This window comes from Trichosurus vulpecula, chromosome 4 (genome assembly GCF_011100635.1).
Source record: "Trichosurus vulpecula isolate mTriVul1 chromosome 4, mTriVul1.pri, whole genome shotgun sequence".
Taxonomy (NCBI): Eukaryota; Metazoa; Chordata; class Mammalia; order Diprotodontia; family Phalangeridae; genus Trichosurus; species Trichosurus vulpecula.
Genome location: NC_050576.1, coordinates 301,311,907 through 301,335,165, shown reverse-complemented (window position 1 = coordinate 301,335,165; position 23,259 = coordinate 301,311,907). Strand labels below are relative to the sequence as shown.

General features: G+C 42.5%; 1 protein-coding gene across 4 annotated transcripts in view; it reads right to left on the bottom strand.

The window, feature by feature from the left end:
• Positions 1-22,016, bottom strand: part of FLACC1 (flagellum associated containing coiled-coil domains 1) — a 37,019-nt gene extending 15,003 nt beyond the window's left edge. Inside the window, exons 1-8 of one of the 4 annotated variants that reach the window (XM_036757846.1) lie at positions 21,811-22,016; positions 21,135-21,230; positions 17,843-17,992; positions 15,955-16,032; positions 12,838-12,892; positions 11,677-11,810; positions 3,760-3,853; positions 2,800-2,861 (exon numbers count right to left, since the gene is read on the bottom strand). In XM_036757846.1, coding sequence (XP_036613741.1) covers positions 2,800-2,861; positions 3,760-3,853; positions 11,677-11,810; positions 12,838-12,892; positions 15,955-16,032; positions 17,843-17,949 — 530 coding nt within the window. In that variant the 5' untranslated portion in view covers positions 17,950-17,992; positions 21,135-21,230; positions 21,811-22,016. Of the gene's footprint in view, positions 1-2,799; positions 2,862-3,759; positions 3,854-11,676; positions 11,811-12,837; positions 12,893-15,954; positions 16,033-17,842; positions 17,993-21,134; positions 21,234-21,649 lie in introns of all 4 variants that reach the window. The other 3 variants (XM_036757845.1, XM_036757847.1, XM_036757848.1) reach the window with 3 other exon arrangements.
• Positions 22,017-23,259: the final 1,243 nt, after the last annotated feature.

The following is a 23,259-nucleotide window of genomic DNA, read 5'->3' as shown; positions in this document are numbered from 1 at the left end:
TTGCGTGATGACCAACTTTGATAGACTTAACTCTTCTCAGCAATACAAGGATCTGAGACAATTCCAAAAGACTCATGATGGAAAATGCTATCCACATCCAGAGAAAGAACTATAGAGTCTGAATGCAGATTGAAGCATACTATTTTCTCTTTTTCATTTATTTCTTCTTGTGGTTTTTCCCTTTGGTTCTAATTTTTTTTTTTTACAACATGACTAATGTGGAAATATGCTTAATATGATTGTACATGTGTAGCCTATACCAGATTGCACACCGTCTTGGGGAGGGGAGTTTTGGAGGGAGGCAGAGAAAACTTAGAACTCAAAATCTTTATAGAAGTGAATGTTGAAAACTAAAAATAAATAAGTAAAATTTAAAAACAAGAAAAATCCGTGTTCATCAGTCTTGCCTCTTTAGGAGAATGTATCAAGGGCAGTCATAAAAATCACAAACTGAATAACTAGCTAATTTTTTTAAGGGGTTGGTTTGAGGGAAAAGATTGCGAAATGAGATTGAGAAACATTCATGCCTGCTCACCCTCTTCACTGAAAGTGGAAAAAGGAGAGAGGTTGGGCTCTAATTGATTGGCCTTAGGCCTAAAATGCAGAGAGAGCTGAGAGGAGATTGCTGCATCCACAAGGTGATGGGAGTTTGTGGAGAGGGGGAGAGGAGAAAGGTGAGGTGGGTATATTGGGGACAGTTCTTTCCAAAGCATCTATTCAGCTGCTGGTGTTGGTGCTCTGGGTGGATTATAACTGCCCTGAGAGGGCCATGCCTGGTACCAAAGGAAAGAGGTACACGAAGGGTACCGAGTGTTGGGCAATAGTGGGTATAAAGGGTGGCCTGCTTGTGTGGGAGACGAGGCTCCATTGACAATCCTGGGGTAGGTGGGATGTGATCCATCTTCCCGTCCCCTGGTCCCATCCCAAACTCCTTGGGGTCATGCCACGACCCCACTTTGGAGACCTCTATTCTAGATAGCAGCAGCTAAAACCAAAAGGAAAAGCATGGGTTCAGAACTGCCTTTCTCCTGAAGCTACTGCAGATGCCAAAGCGGGTAGTCAGTCCATGACTCAGAAAGGGACTTTTTAGTTCAGTCTTTCTGTTCCTCTTTCTTCCCCGTGCCTCTCCACCTACACAGCTATTCTTATTAATGTTTCCTGCCTAGCAGATGGAGCTACAGAGGAGAGAAGAGGCAATGGAAGAAGAGATGGACAAGAATTTTAATAGTTATTGCAGAGAAATAATCTTAACAACGTACACATGCCAATCAACCAACATGCATTAATTAAGTGCCAGGCATGGTGCTTAGTATAGAGGTACAAAGATAGAAGTGAAACAGCCCCTGCCCTCAAGGAGCTCACATTCCATTGGGGAGGGCCAACATAGACATACATAATTGTATACAATTATACAAAATAGATGCTGTATAAGTAAGTGGTGGAGGTGGGGTGGGGCAGGGTGGAGAAGAAGGTTCTGGCAGCTGGCTGGGCTTTATGTGGAAGCAGATGCTTAAATTGAGCTTGTAAGGAAGCCAGGGATTCTTAGAGGCAGAGAGAGGAAGGAGGGTACCTCAGAATGGCAGACAGGATATGGACTGGTAAGAAGGAATGGTAAGAAGGTCCATTTGGCTATATTATAGAGTATGTGAAAGGGACGTCATGTATAATAAGCCTGGGAAGGGATGCTGGGGCTCGGTTGCAAAGAGACTAATGAAAGGAGTTTGATCCAAGAAGTGACAGAGAACTACTGGAGTCTATTGAATTTATTTCCCTAGTGCTTTAAAGATTTACCAAACACGCTCCTCACAAAAGCCCTGTGAGGCAGTGAATGAAAGTGTGTTTATACCCACTTTTGTTGTTGTTGTTCATTCTTTTTTCAGTCGTGTCTGACTCTTGGTGAACCCATTTGAAGTTTTCTGGCAAAGATACTGGAATGGTTTTGCCATTTCCTTCTCCAGCTCATTTTACAGATGAAGAAACTGAGGCAAACAGGGGTAAGTGACTTGTCCAGGGTCACACAGCTAGGAAGTGTCTATACCCACTTTCTAGGAGAAAAAAACAGGCTCCTAGAGGTCAGATAAATGCCCCCATGTCACACAACTAGTTAAGTATCAGAACTGGAATTTGTTCTCTTTCCTCTACACTATGTGATCCTCTTTACTCTCTTTTCCCCTTATTTTTGGTCTCAACTTGCAATTTGGTGTTGGGAACTGCTCCTGTGGAGATTCCCTCCATCAGTACAATTTAGCAACTTTTCTATTAAGTGACAGTCTTAGACCAGGGGTGGGGAACCTGCAGCCTCAAGGCCACATTCATCCCTCTAGGTCCTCAAGTGTGGCCCTTTGACTGAATCCACACTTCACAGAACAGAACCCCTTCATAAAAGGATTTGTTCTGTAAAACTTGGACTTAGTCAAAAGGTTGTACCTAAGGACCTAGTAGGCCACAGGTTCCCCAACCCTGTGACCATTGCTTGGAGTACTGAGATGATAAATGCATATTACAGACAGGATTTGAATTCAGATTTCTCTGATTCCAAGCTTAGATCTCTATCCACTAGACTAAAATGGCCATTCTGATGTTAAAAGAAAGGGAAGAATTCCTGGGACATGAAAGAACCTATTGGGTGAGGAAAGTTCCTCTGCAGCCAAGAATCTTTTGGCATCCAAATGATTGGGGCACAAGGAGAAAAACAGAGCATGCTCTCCTTGAATAGCTCCCAACCCAAGTGCCCTGTAATGCCTTAGGCAGACACTCACATTCCTCTCTTCCCTTCCCCCTCCTGTCAAGTGGCTGTACCTCTTGCTGTTTTCATATTCTTTGTGGAGATCATTGTATCGGTGTTCCATTTCATCTGTGAGCTAAAAAGACAGGCATAGCTTTAACAGCGCGTAGTCAGTCACACAGCCTTCCTTCAAGGCCCGCCTCAGGTTCTATGTCTTCGGTGGAGCTTCTAGCCCACAGGGAATTCCCCTTTCTACATTCCCTTCACACTTATTGTCTACAGCACACAAGCTTTGGATGGTATCTATGTCCCTGAGAACCAGAAAGTGAGATGTTGAATTAGGAAGGCAGTGTTCTGACAGTTCTGAACTTAGATACTGTAATAAAATACATTAGGCCAAAAAGGACAGCGATGGGGCACAAAACCATTTCGACAGTAGAAGGAAGGGGCTTTCCATCAACACCACACATTGGCTGAGCTGTCATCAGAACACCCAATGAGACTTTTAATTGACTGGTTTGATTAACTGACTTAACAGACAATTGGTTGATCTTACAGGAATAGACAACTCAGTCATATAGGAATTCTGGAAGAAGTGAACGGATCCTTCCTCCTCTCTACTGATTTCACTCAAGGTGAAAGGTCCCAGGGACTGGTTTTATGATGAAAAGTGTCTGCTCATACTCCAGACATAATTACGCATCGGTGGACATCACCTCAGAAGACACTGAACATCTCCTTTGACCCATTTTAAGTAGTGGGGATCAGAGGAGAAGAGAAAGCGGTTGCAACATATTTCCACTGGTGGCCTTGGCATTCACAAATGGGGCAAAACTACAAACTAGCTGAGTGAAGCTAAAGCCTTCCTTATGAAGAGCATAACCCAGGGATCCACCATAAAAAGGAGTCACCGGATGCATCCTGAACAGATCCACAGCCAACGGATAAAAATGTCCTTCTTGGAGCAGACTTCAACCGTGGCGCTGCTGCTCTCATGGAACGAGGTTGACCAAGTAAACTAAAAGGCAACTCACCAGTTTCTGAGTACTTTGATGATCTCTGCTCATTTGCTCTATCACTGTGGTTAGCTCTGTGATCTGATTTTCTAAGTCCGCAATGACATCTGTCCTGCAAAGCAGAGATGGTTCTCTCATTCACATGGCTTACCACTCCATGCCCAGTCAGAAACATTAGAGTATAACTGGCTGAGCTGGCAAGGTTAAAGTGAGTGATAGATTGGTGACTATTTGTCATGCCTTCTGCTCATCCTGCTTGAGATGAGAGCACTAGAGGAATAAGCTGGTTAACCATATGCCTGGGATTCTTGTTTAAATCATTCAAAAAGAAGTAAGATGGCATGGGACCCTTTTGACCACAGGGAAATGGAAATATGCCAGGAATTCGTTCTGGACTTGGATTAATGGAGAAATGGGGCTAGTTAGAGGGTTTGGAGTTAAGAATATTGCTGAAACGGGGGACATAGGCCAGAAATACATTGGGATGGGGGGTGTCAATAAAAAGGCCTGAGGTATAGGGTCATAGCCAAGAGTGGGGCTAGGGCAAAAAAGAATCCAAGAGGTGTTTTCTGAAGGTCAGGAGTCTGGTCTGCAATACTGTCTATATGTTATGGGATTGCAAAGAAATGGCATTCGGGATAACTGAACATGTGGCAAACATGTCTACCATAGTGAATGACAGATTAGTCCATCTTAAAAGGCTATATTAATCGTCGACTAATTATACCCAATTCCTTATAGGAAATTGAACAAAATATAGGTTAAGAAAAGAAAAAGGTAGTATGGGATGGGATGTGACAGGAAAAAAGAATGAAGAAGAAACAAATAAGTAAGTCACATTCTTTGAATCTGATTCACAATATATTCAATACTCACATTTCATTCTGTATTCAGGTCCTAGGGAGAAAATAAAGAGCAACTGGGCTGTGAGGAGCTGCCATTGACTGGTTAGAATTGCACTGTGAGACCAAGAGTTGGGATGAGTATTGCCTCTGCTCCACTGTGTTATCCATTTTCCCCCACTACCATGGAATCATGGGACAACATTGAAAAGAAAGCAAGGTGCTTATCGCAGTGTCTGTTCCAAATCTTCTTTTGTCTCCTCAAGCCTTTAACAGCACTTTTCTTCTACCCTCTCAGCCAAAGACCACATCCCCTACTTTCCCAAGAAAACTGGGACTATTCACAGGGAGCTCCTTCTTCTCCCCTTCTGATCTCATGACCCCTTGACATTCTCCCCTGTTATCTTCTTTACTCCAGTCTCTTCTCTCTGACCTTCCCCTTGGCCACCTCTTCCACAGCCTCAATGAAGGCCTTGCTTCTGAGGCCTAGTTGGTGGCCACTGTTTCAGAAATGCCCTGGCCAGGATGCTTTGTGTCACATCCAGGATGCTCAGGATACTTCTTCTACAGCCTCACTAACCCACCTTGCTGCCCTGGGATTCCTGAAGGCCAGACTGGTAAGATGACTGCCTCTCCCAGACCATTACTTCAGGAAAGCCATTGCTACTCTCCTTATTACTTTCCATTCTGAGGCCATTTCCTCCACAGTCTCCCCAATGGCCTTGCTTCAGCACTTGTAGCCTTTCCCTCTTCTTCCCCAGTTCTGGAACCATGAACCACAATCAAATCAACTCTTCCACTGTACCTGGATAGAGTGTATCAACATACTCCCCTTTGTTCCCAATCATCATTTCCATAACTTTCCTAGACCAAAGCTTCCCTCCCATGTTTGTATGTTGTCAGTCCCCATTTGAATGTAAGCTTCCTGGGGGCAGAGACTGTTTTTGCTTTTGTATTTATTTCCCCAAGCACTTACGCAGTGTTTGGCACATAGTAAGTGCTTAACAAATGCTTTTTCATTCATTCCTGAAGAGTAGGCCCTTCTCCTTGGCAAGGTCAGCCCTTCTACAAGTATCTTTGATTCCATCCCCTCATGTCTTTTTCCTTATAGTCCTCTCTAACTTTCCTCTAAACTTAAAAAACCCTTACTAGAAAGCGGAGCCAAGACGGAGGCTGGAAAGCAGGGACACGTGTAAGCTCCCCCCCCAGGTCCCTCCAAAAACCTATAAAAATGGCTCTGAACAAATTCTAGAACTGCAGAACCCACGAAATAGCAGAGGGAAGCAGGGCTCCAGCCCAGGACAGCCTGGATAGTCGCTGGGTAAGGTCTATTGTGGAGCTGGGAGCAGAATGGAGCAGAGGCCAGCATGGGCTGTGCCTGGACCAACCAGACCAGGAGCCACAGGGGAACAGGCCCTAGCACCCTGAATCAGTGAGCTGTGGCAGTTACCAGGTTTCTCAACCCTCAAACACCAAAGACAACAGAGAAGGTTAGTGGGAAAAAACTGCAGGGGACAGAGTGAAAGGAGTTTGCGGTTTGGCCACCACCCCGGGGGCAGTGGAGGTGGTGCAGAACTACAGCTGCAGTTGCTTCTGGCCCCAGGCCCACCTGGAGGGAAGAATTAAGTGGCAGATCAGAGCAGGAGTGCAGAGCCTGCTTAAGATCTGAGTCGTGGTCCGGGTTGGCGGTTCTTGGTGTGGCAGAGCTTGCTGTGGAGAAATAGCTCTGAAAGCAACAGCATAACCCCTCAAGCTTGGGACAAAGTACTCTCTACTCTACAAGCATTCATACCCTGACAAAAAACTCAAGGGTCAAGTAGTTGGTTGGGACATGAACAGGCAGCAAAAATGGACTCAGATTCAGACTCAGACTTTGGAATCTTTCTCTGGGGACAAAGAAGACCAAAACATACAGACAGAAGAAGTCAACAAAGTCAAAGACCCTACATCAGAAGCCTCCAAGAAAAACATGAACTGGTCTCAGGCCATGGAAGAGCTCAAAAAGGAGTTGGAAAAGCAAGTTAGAGAAGTAGAGGAAAAATTGGGAAGAGAAATGAGAAGGATGCAAGAAAACCATGAAAAACAAGTCAATGACTTGCTAAAGGACCCAAAAAAATACTGAAGAAAATAACACTTAAAAAAATAGACTAACTCAAATGGAAAAAGAGCTCCAAAAAGCCAATGAGGAGAAGAATGCCTTGAAAGGCAGAATTAACCAAATGGAAAAGGAGGTCCAAAAGACCACTGAAGAAAATACTACCTTAAAAATTAGATTGGAGCAAGTGGAAGCTAGTGACTTGATGAGAAATCAAGATATCATAAAACAGAAACAAAGGAATGAAAAAGTGGAAGACAGTGTGAAATATCTCATTGGAAAAACCACTGACCTGGAAAATAGATCCAGAAGAGATAATTTAAAAATTATTGGACTACCTGAAAGCCATGAACAAAAAAAGAATCTAGATATCATCTTTCAAGAAATTATCAAGGAGAACTGCCCTGATATTCTAGAGCCAGAGGGTAAAATAGAAATGGAAAGAATCCACTGATCTCCTCCTGAAAAAGATCCCAAAAAGAAAACTCCTAGGAATATTGTCGCCAAATTCCAGAGTTTCCTGGTCAAGGAGAAAATACTGTAAGCAGCCAGAAAGAAACAATTTGAATATTGTGGAAACATAATAAGAATAATACAAGATCTAGCAGCTTCTACATTAAGGGAGTGAAGGGCTTAGAATATGATATTCCAGAGGTCAATGGAGCTAGGATTAAAACCGAGAATCACCTACCCAGCAAAACTGAATATCATGTTCTGGGGCAAAATACGGACTTTCAATAAAATAGGGGGCTTTCAAGCTTTCTCAATGAAAACACCAGAGCTGAATAGAAAATTTGACTTTCAAACACAAGAATCAAGAGAAGCATGAAAAGGTAATCAAGAAAGACAAATCATAAGGGACTTACTAAAGTTGAACTGTTTTGTTTACATTCCTCCATGGAAAGATGATGTATGTAACTCATGAGACCTCAGTATTAGAGTAGCTGAAGGGAATGCGCACGTGCGTGCGCGCACACACACACACACACACACACACACATATATATGCAGAGGGCACAGGGTGAGTTGAATATGAAGGGATAATACCTAAAAAAAATAAAATCAAATTAAGGGATGAGAGAGGAATATATTGAGAAAGGGAGAGAGAGAATGAGGTAAATTATCTCACATAAAAGTGGCAAGAAAAAGCAGTTCTGTTGGGAGGGAAGAGGGGGCAGGTGAAGGGGAATGAGTGAATCTTACTCTCATCGGAATTGACCTGAGGAGGGAATAACATACACACTCAACTGGGTATCTTACCCCACAGGAAAGAAGGAGGAAGGAGATAAAAAAAAGGGGGGATGATAGAAGGGAGGGCAGATAGGGGGAGGAGGTAATCAAAAGGAAAAACTTTTGAAAAGGGCCAGGGTCAAGGGAGAAAACTGGGTAAAAGGGGATAGGATAGGAAGGAGCAAAATATAGTTAGTCTTTCGCAACATGAGTATTGTGGAAGGGCTTTACATAATGATACATATGTGGCATATGTTGAATTGCTTGCCTTCTTAGGGAGGGTGGGTGGGGAGGGAAGAGGGGAGAGAATTTGGAGCTCAAAGTTTTAAAAGCAGATGTTCAAAAAAAAAGGTTCTTGCATGCAACTAGAAAATACTATATACTGGCAATGGGGCATAAAAATCTATCTTGCCCTACAAGAAAGTAAGGGAAAAGGGGATGGGGTGGGGAGTTGGGTGACAGAAGGGAGGGTTGACTTGGGAATAGGGCAATCAGAATATATGCTATCTTGGAGTGGGTGGGAGGGTAGAAATGGGGAGAAAATTTGTATTTTGAACTGTTGTGAAAATTAATGCTGAAAACTAAAAATATTAAGTAAATAAATAATGATTTAAAAAAAGAATAAAAAAACCCTTACTAAATACTATCTACCCTAGATATCATCCTGTATTTCTCCTCTTTTTCTCAATTAAACTCTTTGAAAAATTTGCCTATACTTGTTTCCACTTACATTCCTCTCATTCTTCTAAACCCTCAGTAATGAGGACAACTTTGACCCCATCCCTTAACTGATATTACTCCCTTCAAAGTTATTAATTATCATTTGTCAGATCCAATGGCCCATCCTCAATCCTCATCTTTTGACGGCTCTTGCTTCTCCTCTTATCTGTGTGACCACTCTTCTCAGGCTCTTTTGTTGGATCACCATCCATGTTGCCTGTACTCACTAAATGTGGGTGCTCCTCCAGTATTACCCATCCGAGTATTCTCCTCTTTTCTCTTTACACTTTAGATTTCATCACTTCTCATAGGTTTATCATCAATATGCAGATAATTCCTAAATCTATATGTCTACTCTTAATCTCTCTGCTACAATCAAGTCCCAAACAATCAAATGCCTGGTGGACATTTCAGACTGGATGCCCCATAGGCATCTCCAACTCAACATGTCCCAAGAAGAACTCACTGTCTTCCATCCAACCCCAACCCTCTTCCCACATTCCTTATTACTATTAAGAGAACTACCCTCCCAGTCATTTGGGTGCTCAGCCTTGTCTTTATCCTCCATTCCAGGGTCTCACTCATATCTAATTTGTTGCCAAATCCCTCACATGTTCCTTTCTCCCTGGCTACACAGCCAGCACTATAGCTCAGGGCTTCATCACCTCTCACCTAGCCTACAACAGCCTCCTCATTGGTCTCCCTGCCTCTAGCACTCTTCCCACTTTTACATTGAAATCTTCCCTCTCTAATCTATCCTCCAGAGCACCGTGTCACCTCCTTACTCAGTGGACCCCAGTGATCCCCTACATCTCCCAGACTTTGCAGGGACTGTCTCCCATGACTATAATGCACTTCTTCCTCACTTCCAGGTTACCTTCAAAACTCGGTTTGTGTGACCTTCTCCATGAAGCTTTTCCTTGTCCCTCTAGCTGGCAACACCTTCCTCTCTAGAGTTTCTTTGTATTCCCTTTGTATATGTTGTGCATGTACTGATGTATGTGGATGTTTTCTTGCCTGTTAGAATATAAGCTCTTGCAAAGCAAGGATTATTCTGTTTTGCCTTCTGTAACCCTAGCACTTAGAATAGCACCTGGCACATAGAAAGCACTGAATAAACATTTGTTTGATTGATTAATTGAATGTGGCAGGGCAAACAGTATTGCCCAGGTTCTACTCCCTGAGTAATGGAGGCCCAGATTGGGAAAGCTGCACCTGAAGCCTCAGGAATTTCACCCTGTCTCTGGATCACTGGCCTGAGAGCAGGACATACCTGGAGCCAGCTGACAGATCCAGCATCATACATTCTAGGCCTCAGACTCCAGTGTAGCAGGAAAACTCTGGGGCCATGTTGGATCCATCTTGGTAAAGCATCGGGCCAGGAGTCAGGAAAAGCTGGGTTCAAACCTGATCTCAGGCACTTAACTGTGAGGCCCTGGGCAAGTGTCTTAACCTCTGCCTGCCTCAGTCTTCTCATCTATAAAACAGGGATAATAATAGCCCCTACCTCCTAGGGTTGTCGGGAGGATTGAATGAGACCATATTTGTAAAGTACTTTGCAACTCTTAAAACACAATATGAAAGGCTATTATTACTGTTGTTGCTGTCATTATACCATAACTTTTTTGTTAGTTTGGGAACTGATGGCCTAGCACACTTCTGGACCTGGGTCAGGACAGGCCTCTCGGGGTCCCTGTGAACTACAGTAGACCTTTCTCATCCACCCCAGCGTGGTGTAACATCAAGTCAGCCTCAGCAGATAACAGGGAAGAAAGGGTAGGGAGGGGAGCACTATGTTTGGAGTCAGGAGACAATTAATAAATGCCTATTGATTGATGGAGAAGATATCTGCTCAAGCCCCAGTTCTACATGGCAAATCACTTAAACTTTCTGAGACGCACTTCATAAGAAGAGGCTCATAGTTCTTGTCCTACACATTTTTTAGGGTTGCTTGTGAGGAAAGTGCATTACAATCTGTAGAACATCCTAGAAGTGTGCACCGTTATTATCACTCCCTGTTTGATCCTGTTTGATGCCGTCCTACAGCTGTCCCTTGCTTTACATCGATTCTTTTTAGGGAAGGTAATAAGGATTATAAAGCACCTACTATGTGCCAGGTGCTGGGTCGAGCTCTTTCACAAATATTATCACACTTGATTCTTACAACAAACCTGTGAGGGGTGCTGTTATTCCCCATTTTACAGATGAGGAAACTCATGGAAATAAAGGTTAAATGACTTGCTCAGGTCGCATAATAAGTGTCTGAGGCTGAATTTGAATGTAGGTTTTCCCTCTTCCAAGACCAGCACGTTGTCCACTGCACCACCAGCTGCCCTATTTTTATAAATGTTTATTCTTATTTTCTTTAGACTTTTTTTTGGTTTTGCTATACTGATTTGAAAACCCTGGTATGAAAGTTGGCCTATGATATATTTATGCATCACTAAACAGAAATATCAATCCAGGCTTCCCTCCCAGAAATTGAAGTCTTTTCTATCAGTTCTTACCAGCCAAATTCACATTGTCATAAAGTCCATTAATCTTGCAAAAACATAGTTTATATAAACATACATAGATGTAGATATTTGTAGTAAAAGTTGAATTGGCTTTTAGAGGCCATTCTATGCAGTATGAATCTGGAGCTGCCCTTGAAATTCTGGAGACACCTGGGACATAGGACATGGCACTTGGGCTCTGAGCTGCCCCTCTTTTCTAATGTTATCCCCTTCCTCAGATCATATGACTGATATGACCTGAACTCTTCCTTTCTACCCTGTAGGATCAGAGCCAAAGTTGATGACCCACACAGCAAGAACATATGAGAGAGGAAGTTTAGAGAACAGATAATCAGCATACCGACCAACTGACTTCTGGATAACTAGGTTAGCTGCTATGTGCTTGCTAGAGTCCTAAGACAGAACCCTTTTTACCATAAAATGGCAACAAAGCTGGATTGTAGTTTATTTCATGAGGAGAATAGGCAAAACCAGCTTCAAATGTCTTCTGCTGACCCCTCTCCCACCTTTAGAAGTTTGTCAAGGGCATTACCTGGGCAGTACACGCTTGACCATATTCTCTTCTTTAGACTTTTTTGACCTTTCAAACATCTCATCTCCCAGTATAACTGAAATTTCTTCATCACTTCGAGAGTAGGTAAATCCAGGAGAGATCTTTATTGTGTCCTGGGTTGTAAAATGACAAAGTCACATAAAGGCTCAGAATTCTACAGTTCTTTCAAGTCTTCATTCTGTTTCCCCTGTCCTTCTCTGTCTACCTCCTCTAGAAAAAGCAAGAAAGGTCTATCCTTCAAGAAGAAACTAAGAAAGTCTTTTTTATCTTCTATGTGAAATGGTTTACCTTCTAGGTTAGTGCCCAAGACAGAACAATACAGACAAATTATGGTATGTAAATGTAATGGAATGTTATGGCGTCAAAAGAAGTGACAAAAGGGATGGTTTTGGAGAAACCTGGGAGGATCTGTACGAAGTGATGCAGACTGAAGTGAGCACAACCAGGCAAAAAAATTACATAAGAACAATGACATTTTTAAAACAAAGTAACTTTCAAAGAATTAGGAACTCTCCCAAACCATGATTGTGGCCTATTGCCTCCTATTTTGGCAAATAGTACGCAAGGCCCAGCATCAGTGATGAAAAGATATTACTCAGCTCATAAGAGAGTGGTGATGGACCAATATGTAGAATAAGACATACATTTTTAGACATGGCCAATGTGGGAAATTTGTTTTGCCTGCCTCTGCGTTTGTGATGCAAGGGTTTTCTTTTTCTTCCTCCCCTGCTCCCCACATTGGGGGCTAGGGAGGTGAAAGGGAGATAAAATAAATTCTTATTAATTGAAAATTTAATTAAAAATAAAGAAAATCATAGAGAGCATTGCTAGATCCCATCTTCAGTCTCCCACTCCAGAGGAGACCTGAATTATAATCACATTTACTTTTCTCTGATTTAGAGAAAATATTGACCTTTAAAAAAGCAACATGGTAGTAAAGAGTAGATGATTTGGAGCCAAGAAGATCTAGGTTCAAAACTTATCTTTGCTATTTACTTCCTATATCAGGTCGATCACTTAAGTGTATAATTGGCTAAGGGTTGTGCTCAGTTTCCTCATCTGTAAAATCAGGTGGTTAGACTAGTTGATATCTAAGGACTGACTCAAAGTTCTATAAAAAAGATCACTTGTTTTACTCACTTCAGGGGCTTTCTTTTCTTTTTGCAATGTTTTCTTTCTGAAGAGCACCTGTCCTCTGTAAGAAAAAGACAGTCAATGAGCTACAGACAAATCCAAAGTTCTGGAGTCTCCTCTTTTTGCCCATCCCAAGCCTCAAATCCCTAAGAAAAGTGGCCTTCTGCAAATTTCTCAGAGTACCAGTTATGTATGGAAATCTATCATGATGGTGGTGTGATACAGCAAAAGTATAGATTCTTTATCATCATCTACTACTACTACTACTACTACTGCTATGCTCAATAAACAGCCTAACAGAACAAGCATCGGTGATCTTTCTTGGCACTGAAGAAATTGGAGGCAGCCTCTTACCCCTGGAAATTTGGTTGGAAGATCCTGTATGAGTATGAAAGAGGATTCTCCTTCCTATGACTTGACGAGGGTCACAGAACCAGTAGGTGGGAGCTCCTGACTTCAAGGCTGTTTCTCTATCCACTAAGGCACTCAGCCTCACAGAACAATGAGTGGCTTGTGGGGAGCTAGCTGATGTCCAAAATAAGTGGAAAGACAGGAAGAGAACACTTAGCTGCCCTCATTGAGTTCAAGTCACCACCAACCCCTGAAGAACATCTTTAGTTATTGAGGAACCAGTGAAGCAACTGTCAGTGATCTCTGAAAGATCATGGAGGATAGTAGAGATGCTATATGGCTGAAGATAATATCTTGATCTTCCAAAAGGGGGAAGAAAATGGAGTCTAGAACATATAACCAAAGATGTTAGTGAACACCTAGAAAATGAAGGGGTGGCCATGAAGAACTAGTGTGGCTTTGTTAAGAACAGGTTATGCTGAACTAACCTTTTTTTTTTATCATTCTTACTGGTAGTCTAGGTGAATAATATATATGTAATTTACCTAGATTTTAGCAAAGTATTTGATGAAATCTTTCATGCTATTCTTGTGGACAAGATGAAGAAATATGGACTAGGTGGCAGTATAGTTATGTGGTTTCAGTTACATAGATGAATGGTTAGACACCAAAGATGGTCAATAATGATATGATGCCTTGGAAAAGGGTGCCACAAATGAACGCTATTCAAATGATGAGATTAGAAGAGGGCAAAGGACAGGTTGAAGGGAAATGGGCACAGAGAACATTGAAAAACAGATAGTGGATAAGGATATATAAATAAATAGAGAGACTAACAAGCTAAGTAAGTCCAAGGAACTTAGTATAGGGAAGGTAAATAGGAAGCAAGGAGGTGGTGGATGGGAAAGCAAGTGGGATACATAGCTTGTGTGCAAAGATTTGGATCAAATTAGTGTGAGCAAAATTAATCTTAGAGTCAAGGTGATAGGGTGCTTGGGTGCCTGTGCTTGGATCTCAATTCCAAGATCACATTTCTCCCTAGCCTCAAAACACTATCCCTGGCATTTTCTCCCCAGCCCAAGGACACCATGCTTAGAAATTACTCATGAGTGGCCCCCAGCAAAACACTTCTCTCTCTCCCTGGTACAGTGACAAACTGCACCTGTAGGAATTACTAGCTTGAACTGGCTTTGTACTGGTCCATAAAGATATTCAGTACCCACTCAGCTACCTATACCAACTCCCTACCTCATTACATGCATCCTGTACTCCTCATTATGTTTATCCCAGATTTTTGGCAAACTGGGCAATCCTCAGTTGGCCATGACCACTAGTTAACTTAGTGATGTAAAAGACCTAAAACCTCTCCTCCTTGTAACCCCCACCCCCCTTGGGCTTTTCCTGGTGAGCTCTGGGCAAAATGCCTTCGAGGTAGATACAAAAAGTACGTGTTCCTTTAAGAACTGACCACTCCTTAACCACTCCCTAATCCCACCCTGAATTACCTAGTTAGCATACTTGGCACTTGCTTTACTATAGTTTTTCCTATCTAAACTTTAAGTGTATCCCTCTAAGGTTTCAGGTTCCTTAAGAACTTTTTCCCACTGAAAAGTGTAGGAATAAACCTTTGCCAACTTGACTTAAATAATGCTTGAGTCTATGAATTCTTTCCAGACAACCCTGTCCTGCACCACGGTCTTTAAGAGGTCCCTGAACACCTCAAAACCACATCAAAGGTGTTGACTTAAAAGAGAAAGGGGAAAATCAATGCAAAAGGCATAAATGGAGGAAAATGCAATTATAACTTCATATGTGAGGAATTCTTCACAAAATTCTTCATAAAATGAAAGAGAATAGCAAATTAGATAAGAAAATAAAACCCAACAATTTGCTGCATACAGAAATACATTTTAAATCACCAAAATGACAAATAGGAGCAGAATTTTCTATGCATCAGGTGATTCCAATAAAGCAAGAATTAAAATCATGCTATCAGCTAAGGCAATTTTGAAAATCCACAATGTCAAAATAGCTAAACATAGAAGTTACATTATATTTAAAGACAAAATAGATAACTAAACAATAGTGTTATTAAACTTAAATGCGCCACATGGCATAGCCTTTAAATTAATGAAGAAAAGCTCTTCAAAAAGGACTAACAGAACAATTATAGGAGAGTTTCTTCTTATTTTAGAACTGGATAAATCTAACAGAAAGATAAACAAAAAAGGAAAAAAGAATTAAACATTCACTGTTAGAAAAATCAGATTTGAGAGACTTCTGGTCTCTCCCGAATGGAAATAATGAGAGAAAATACAGATTTCTCATCACTACTCTTTGGACTAGGCAGAAAAACTGAACACATCCTTCAGAGATGATATGACACAATACAAAAAATAGTCATTAATAAAGGGGGCAGCTAGGTGGCACAGTGGATAGAGAATGCCGGTCGTCAGCTCAGGAAGACTCATCTTCCTGAGTTCAAATCTGGCCTCAGACACTTACTAGCTGTGTGACCCTGGGCAAACCACTTAAGCCTGTTTGCCTCAGTCTCCTCATCTGTAAAACCAGCTGGAGAAGGAAATGGAAAATCACTCTAGTATCTTTTCCAGGAAAACCCCAAATGGGATCACAAAGAGTTGGAAATGACTGAAAGGACTGAACAACAACAACAACAGGTAGGAATCAGGCAGGACTGAAGAAGCCCATGGCTAGTACTACTCTTTTTATCAATCTCAATCAGTACCATTCCAAGCAGGGGGGAATATTTACCTTGGGCCACCGAGGGGTTTAATTTGTGGTGGCAGGAAGTAATTTCGCTCCTTCAAGGCAGACGATAAAGGGCTTAATCTGGTTGTTCAAAACACATTTTTAAAAAGAGAAAAATTGGTTTAAACACATAGACACAGCTTAGCACTAAATGTCAAGCTCACCATACCATATCAGGGAATCCTGTGGCTGGAAACGCTACCAACGCCCACTTAATTTAACTCTACCCTATAGGCAGGGGAGACTGGAAGGCATTTTAGAGGGAATTCTGCCCATTCTGTTCCTCAAAATGAAGTCTATCATTCTTAAAAACATTAAGAAGCAGAGTTTTCCCTTTAAGGAAACCTCCTCTTAACTGAATAAGTTAAGTAGTGTACTAGAAAGCATACTAGCATAGTGTACTAGAAAGCCCCACGGATTTGAAGTCACAAAATGTGAGTCTGAAATCCATTTCTGTGTAATCTTAGGGCTGTAAAAATCTCTTTAGTTTTCTTCTCTGTAAAATGAGGGGTTGGTCACTGGATGGTCACTAAGGTCCCTAAAGCCTACAAGACTGAGGCCCTTCTTTAGAGCTCTTCCCTTTCCCTTCTCCCCTTTCCTCCTCCTTTCCTTCTTTGTTCCCTTTCCCTTTTCTTCCCACTCCCCATTCTCCCCCTTCCCTCTCCCCCTCCTATTTCCCCCCTCCTTCTGCTTCCCCTTCTCTTTCTTCTTCTCCTCCTCTTTCCCTTTCTCCTCCTCCCTGTCCTTTTGCTTCCCCTTCCTCTTTCCCCTCCTCCTTAGCCTCCTCCACCTCTCATTTAATCATTTTTACAACAGCTGGTGGTTCAGTTGATAAAGAACTGGTCCTGGAGTCAGGAAGACCTGCGTTCCAATTCAACCTCAGACACTCCTAGCTGTGTGACCCTGGACATAGGATCCACTGGATCAGGAAATGGCAAACCACTCCAGTATCTTTGCGGAGGAAACCCCATGAACAATTCATGGTTCACGGGGTCACAAAGAGTCAAACATAACTCATAGACTCAACAACAACATATCTTCCACACCTAAGACCAGGGACTGGATCAGTGATTTCATTGGCATAGGGAACTCCCAGACAAAGAAACCTTGTACCAGTGCAGATTAGCACATTCTCTGCAATTTATGGTCTTTGCAAGTTGCTTCGGCTTAGGGCGCTGCCAAGTTGACTTGGCCAGGGTGTAGCGCTAATGCCATATTCACAGCGCCTATGGCGGCTGTGAACATGCTGGCGTAGTTCTGAATTGCAAAATATAACGGACTCTGCGTGGAAGACAGAACCAAAACATTTATTCAAACACCAGAAAGCCAAATCCATGACAGCGACAAAGAAGTCTATATGCAATAAGAATGCAGGGGGCGTCGCCATCCCTCCCAGGGGCCTTCCCACAAATGAACACTCACAGCTGCTTGCCTGCTTCCTCTCTCTCTCAGCTCTAACTGCTCAGACCAACTTCCTCTCAGCTCTGTTCCACCCATTCAGCAAGCTCCTCCCACCACTGGCTTCATGTGACTCAGGCTTCCATGTGACTTAAGCGGGTCACATGGGCCTATTAATGGATAGGAAACATCTTCCCATTTACGTTACCGTTACACAGGGTCACACACGTTTATATGTTAAGATGCTGCTGATGAGTACTCTCATCAGCGTGGGGATAAGGCTGACAAGACCAATGTTTGCTTAAGGTCCCTGGGAATGCAGGGCACAACTCCTGTTTGCTTTACAAGGGGTCATCTGCCAAGCTGGAATGTCTCTGCCCTCTCGAATTTTTATTGACATGTTTACTATTTAACAAATACTTGTCCAGGACAGCATAGCACCACCACCAACCGCCATCTTTGAAAGAAGCCTCCTGCCTTTCCCACTCCTTACTTGGGTTTCCTTCTAGGGAGCGAGAATGGGGAAGTCTTAACGAGCTTCCTCGGTCCCAAGTTCCGAGGGTCCCAGCAGCTGCAGTATATCAGGGAAGAGTCAGACATGGCAGAGAAGCTGAGGGTATGCAAGTTGGTTCCAAGGCTGTGACTGCAATGGGGAAGGAGAAGAGGTTTGTGTGGGAGGAGGGCTGAAGACAGCTGGGCAACACTTAGCTAACCCCAGAGCTGGGGAGGATTCGGGCAGAGCCCAAAGCTGAGCCTGCAGGAGGAGAGATATCTCTGGGATCATTTGTTTTTACAATATCCAAGCAGGGATGAATACCCTGCCCTCTGCTACCTTCCTGTAATTTACTTACCTGAGAGTCACAGAGAAATTGCCCGATGTTGCCACCTTAATTCCTTGGGATGCTCTATCCCTCCACCTTTCCCCCACAACTTTCTCCCACCTCCAGGGACTCAAAACCATTGCCTTCTTGGTTCTGTTCCAAGCTCTTTGTTTACATGTCAGATAAACTTGAGCTCTGCTACTTAACTACTTGTGTGATGTAAGGAAAACCACTTCGGCCTCAGTTTCCTCTTCTGTGAAATGAGAGGATTGGCCTAGATGACTCCTAAAGGTCCTTCTGGCTCTGACAGAATGGAGGAACCAAGGACCTAATGTTAGGGAGACCTGGGTTTGAAACCCACCTCGGCGCTTACTGTCCTTGTGACCACAAGCAATCTCCCTCAGCCTCGGTTTTCTCATCTGTATGATGGGGACGATAAGAATACCTGCCTCAGAGAGGTATGAACAGTGAATGGGAAGTGTGTCAAATGCTAACGCCCTACATAAGTTGCGTGTTACTAAGATTCCAAGAAGCAGCTTGTAAGTCTCTCTGACCCTATCCACTTTAGTGGAAAGTGGTTCCTAGGAGTTTTGGCTCTTGCGGAATTGCTGAAAATGAACAGTGCAGCAAAACTGTGATGCTGCGAGGATGCTTAACACACATTACCAAGTATAAAGAATGGTTTCCAAAGTGAGGCTAAGCACATTTAATAAAATTAATTGAAACAGGATCACATTTACGGATTACATTTTTTTTTCCCAGTGACCTAATAAATTCTGAATCATCATGGAAACTTGATTATTCATTCCCAAGAGTGGCAAGATTCTCACAGTTAATGCATCCACTTTAATCATATATCATTATACAGCCCTACTGTATAGTTAGCACTGTGCAGAGTCATCTAGGGGAGAGATAGGACAGTGTGTGAATGAAACCAGAAGGGCAGAATGGGGAAGAAGGAAGCAAGGCAACAGTCATGGGGTGAGGGTGAGAGAGGTAGCTGACAAGGTCCCTTATTCCCCAGAAACTGCCAGATCTAAACCAAGTCAACAAAGCCGACCCATGTGTAAGGCACTGTACTACATACTGAGGATTCAAAGATATGATGAAAGCCAGTATTCTACCTCATTAGAAAAACTGAAAAATTAATATGTAAATCCATTTAATAGCATATGTAATTGAGTGTCCAAATCAGCAAGTACTCTAAAGGACATCAGGAGGAAGTGGGACTATACCTAGGCCTTCATATTTCAACAAGCGCAGTAGAGGCCATTCCAGGCAGTAGTAACAAAGGTATTAGAGGTAGGAACGAGAATCTCATGGTCAAAGAAATATGGAGATTGGGGTAGCTAGAGTAAAGGGTTCACTATTGTGGAATTATAGGAGAGAAAATGGAGAGGTCATGCAGTGGAATAGGGATCAGCAGCCTTTCAAGAGCAAAGAGCCACTTCTTATAATATCTTATAGCAATAATATTCTCATAATATAATATAATCACATATATAATAATATATCACATATCACAATATAATATTGTATTTATTATAATATTGTTATAATATAAAATATGATTTATAACATAAAATTTTTAAAGAAATATTTTATAGAATTTCTAACTCCCAACTTCGTGCTGATTTATGCTTTTTATTATTTTAATTACTTTGTAGACATCAAAACAATACATTTGTATAAAGGCTATGACATGGGTTATGATGTATATTCATAACCTAGGAATGGGAGAGAGAACCCTGAGTAGGAGAGTCCATTCTCCTGTTAACACGTGAGGACAATGAGTTTATCAGAAGAACCGAATGAATGTCATCTGGAAAGGTTTAGGAGATCTTGGCTTCGGGGTAAACAAGAGAGGAGAGAGAAGAGGGAAGAAGACGTCGCAGCCACAAGGGAGTGGGGATGGAGATGTTGCTGATGGAAGGTGACACTTAAGGAGAGGAGTCCAAATGTGCACTTTCAGTAACTATGCTTTGAGGAAAGGACAGGGGAATGTGAACTCCAGAATGATAATACCAGATATATGTATGTATGTGTATATATATATAATAGTGGCACAGCAGGCAAGAAGACCTACAAAGCATTTCCTCCCTTCCCCCCAGCCTAGCCCATAATTTCCTGCCAGGTTTGGTTGTATGATAAGGGAAGAGACCCACACCTTTGCCCTACCCCTCAGAATTGAAGTAATTGTCACAGGTTTGATGTTCATCATAGCAGAAAACTGACCCACAAAGGTATTTTCCAATATTGTTTTTCCTTCGAAAAGCTCAGAGCTAATCTCCCAGTTTCCTTATGTATAAGCCATCCCCACAATATATTGAAAGATATGAACATCATTTGTATTTTAAAGGCAGAGAAGCCAATCTAGACAAGTTTATACTTTTTTTTTTTTCCAGAGATCACAATCAGTCCTAGCACTGACAATGAACTCCACAACTTGGTAGAGTGGAATGAGGACACCTGTCTTCAAATCCCTACTCTGATGTTCAATTATTGTCCAGTTGTGGGTAAGGTACTTCACATCTGGGTCTCAGTTTCCTCCTCTTTAAACTGTACTTGTTTTATTGACCTAGAATCATAGCTCTAGAGCCAGAAGGGACCCCTGAGGCCACTTAGTCCAACCACCTCATTTTTTCCAGTTGAAGAAATAGACCCAGGGAATTTAAGTGACTTGCCCAAGGTCACACAGGTAGTATCAGAGACAGGATTTGAGCCCAGGTCATCCGTCTCCAGTGGTTGGTGCTCCTTCCACTGCCTCTTTACAGGCTTGTGGTAAAGAAAATAATTTGCAAACATTTAAGTGTATATAAAGTATGAGTTGTTTATGTCTTGGTGCCTTCTCCTCTTTGGTGGGAGATACTGGCAGGTAGTTAGGGAAGAGAAAAACACACTTACCCAAAGTGGTATTAAGAACAGAAAGCCAATGCTTTAAAGATACCCTCCCTAACCTCTTACCTGGCTTTCTCTCAAAGGACTTTCCTGCTGTGTTTACCTCCACCGAGATTCTACACCAGAATATGCTGGTAGATGAAGAAACAGCTCCAGTAAAGTCTTCTGAGGCAAAGGAGAATAGGTTACTAGTTAAGTGATTAGCATGTCAATTCTGCCCTACCCTACCCTAAGCCCCACGCCCATATCCCTTCACCCTCAGGGCCCCATAAAGTGATCCACATAAGCTGACTTTCTGGGTTAGTCCACTTTTGGGCCAACAAAACTGAGTATTGTCCACGAGACCTCTCCAAAGCCCGGTTGTGCAAAACAAGCCTAACTCTTGGCAGAAACCATTCCCCATACAAACACCAAAAGGATTCGAACTCTAGGGATCCCTGAAATGAAGAGTTGAGGAACCATTCTAGCTATCTTAACTGTCAAAAATGGAACCCTCTGGAAAACTATGAAGCTTAGGGGGAATTGGAGAATAAGGGTGGAGAGAAGTGCTTTAGAAAAACAAAAAGAACCTCTCCCCTCACCAGCAAGGAAAAACTTTGGGTAGATCAGGGCTAGACAACTTTCCCAAGAGATCAAGTTAACACCCTAGTCTCTTAGGATTTAAAAGGAAGTCAAAGATGAGGTGCTAGTTTCCTATCAGATTTCCACTTCCACCTCTAGCCCCTGAAAGGAGTTAAAGAACCTTGGAAATAGCTCTTCCCTGTAAACAGTCTCCTCATTGGTTCCTATTGTTACTATAGAAACAAAACAGTTTCTCTCCTTATCCCCTCCCCTGACACCCTCCATCGCCCGGACAACTCTCTTTACATAAAGAGGCTTTCAGAGGAAGGGTGGGCTACTCCAAGCTAGGACAGCCAGTCATTGTTCACTGGTCACAATTCTGTGCTTGCATACTCGGGTGGGCTAGTGTTTTTGTTTGTTTTTAAATCATCAGCTCTGGCACACAGCCCTGAGAAAGAAATGGCACAAAAACCGTTGGGCTTAAGTAAGCCCTGGGTAATAAACAATCTAGGGGCAGATTTTCTGGGGAAGGTGCTAGAATTTCAGAAACTTAAAATATAGAAGGAAGGAAGCATGGGGATCTAACCTCATTTTACAAATGAGTAAACCGTTTCAGAGAAAGGAAGTGGCTACCAGTTAGTGAGAGACCAAGATGACACCAGAATTCAAGTCCCTTGATTTCCAGTCCAGTGTGATTTCTAGTAAATCAGGTTGCTTTTCTCCACTCTCATCAACTTCCAATTATCTTCTGATGCTTGTAATTCTCCCATAGGAAAGATATTCTTTTAGCTCAAGACTTGGACTATTGTTAGAGTACAAGTTCTCCTGGGATAGGTAATACTTTACGAGGTAAGTTGTTACCCATAATGTACACTGTAGTGGGAATGAGTTCCATATATTTTCTTGATAGCAGGAAACTAAATCTGGGTAAAGGAGGTGTGGTAGGGTACCTTTAAAGGAGAAGGTGACAGGCTGAAGGCTGTGCCAGCTTCCAGAAGATGAGACCCTGAGAGCTGCGGGCTTATACTTCCAGAGCTCTCTCTGGTGTTGAGAACAGCTGGGAGTGGGGGTGGGGGGAGTGTTTTCTTGAGGCACATATCCTGGTCACTGTCTCTGAAGGGGGTCAGACACTGACCTTATGGCACCCTCTAGTGCCATTCTTCAATACTTCAAAGGATCAAAGAATTTTGTTTTGAGTGTGGGTAGTGTCCGCTCCATAACTGGCAAAAGGGAGTCAGAAGACCTGGCTTCATATTCTTCTTTACTACAAAGGATCAGAATTTTGTCAAATGTGGCAGTGTCCACTCCAGAACTGGCAAGGGAGTCGGAAGACCCGGTTTCGTGTTCCTCCTTACTTGACACAATCACTGTGGGATCACAGGCCACTCAACTGAGCCAATTCTTGCTACTCCACCGTTTTGGCTCATGTCCCTCATTCACTCATTCTTCAAATGTTTATTAAGTGCAAAGCATAGCAATAATTTCTTACAATGCTTCCTTTTGGTAAACTGGATATATCAAGATAAACAAGTTTCTGAGAGAAATGATTCAGTGGACACACTCATGCTCAAGTTACTGTCCAGTAGGTGGTAGGTCATATCCAGTTATATGTGCAAATGGCCCACTTAAA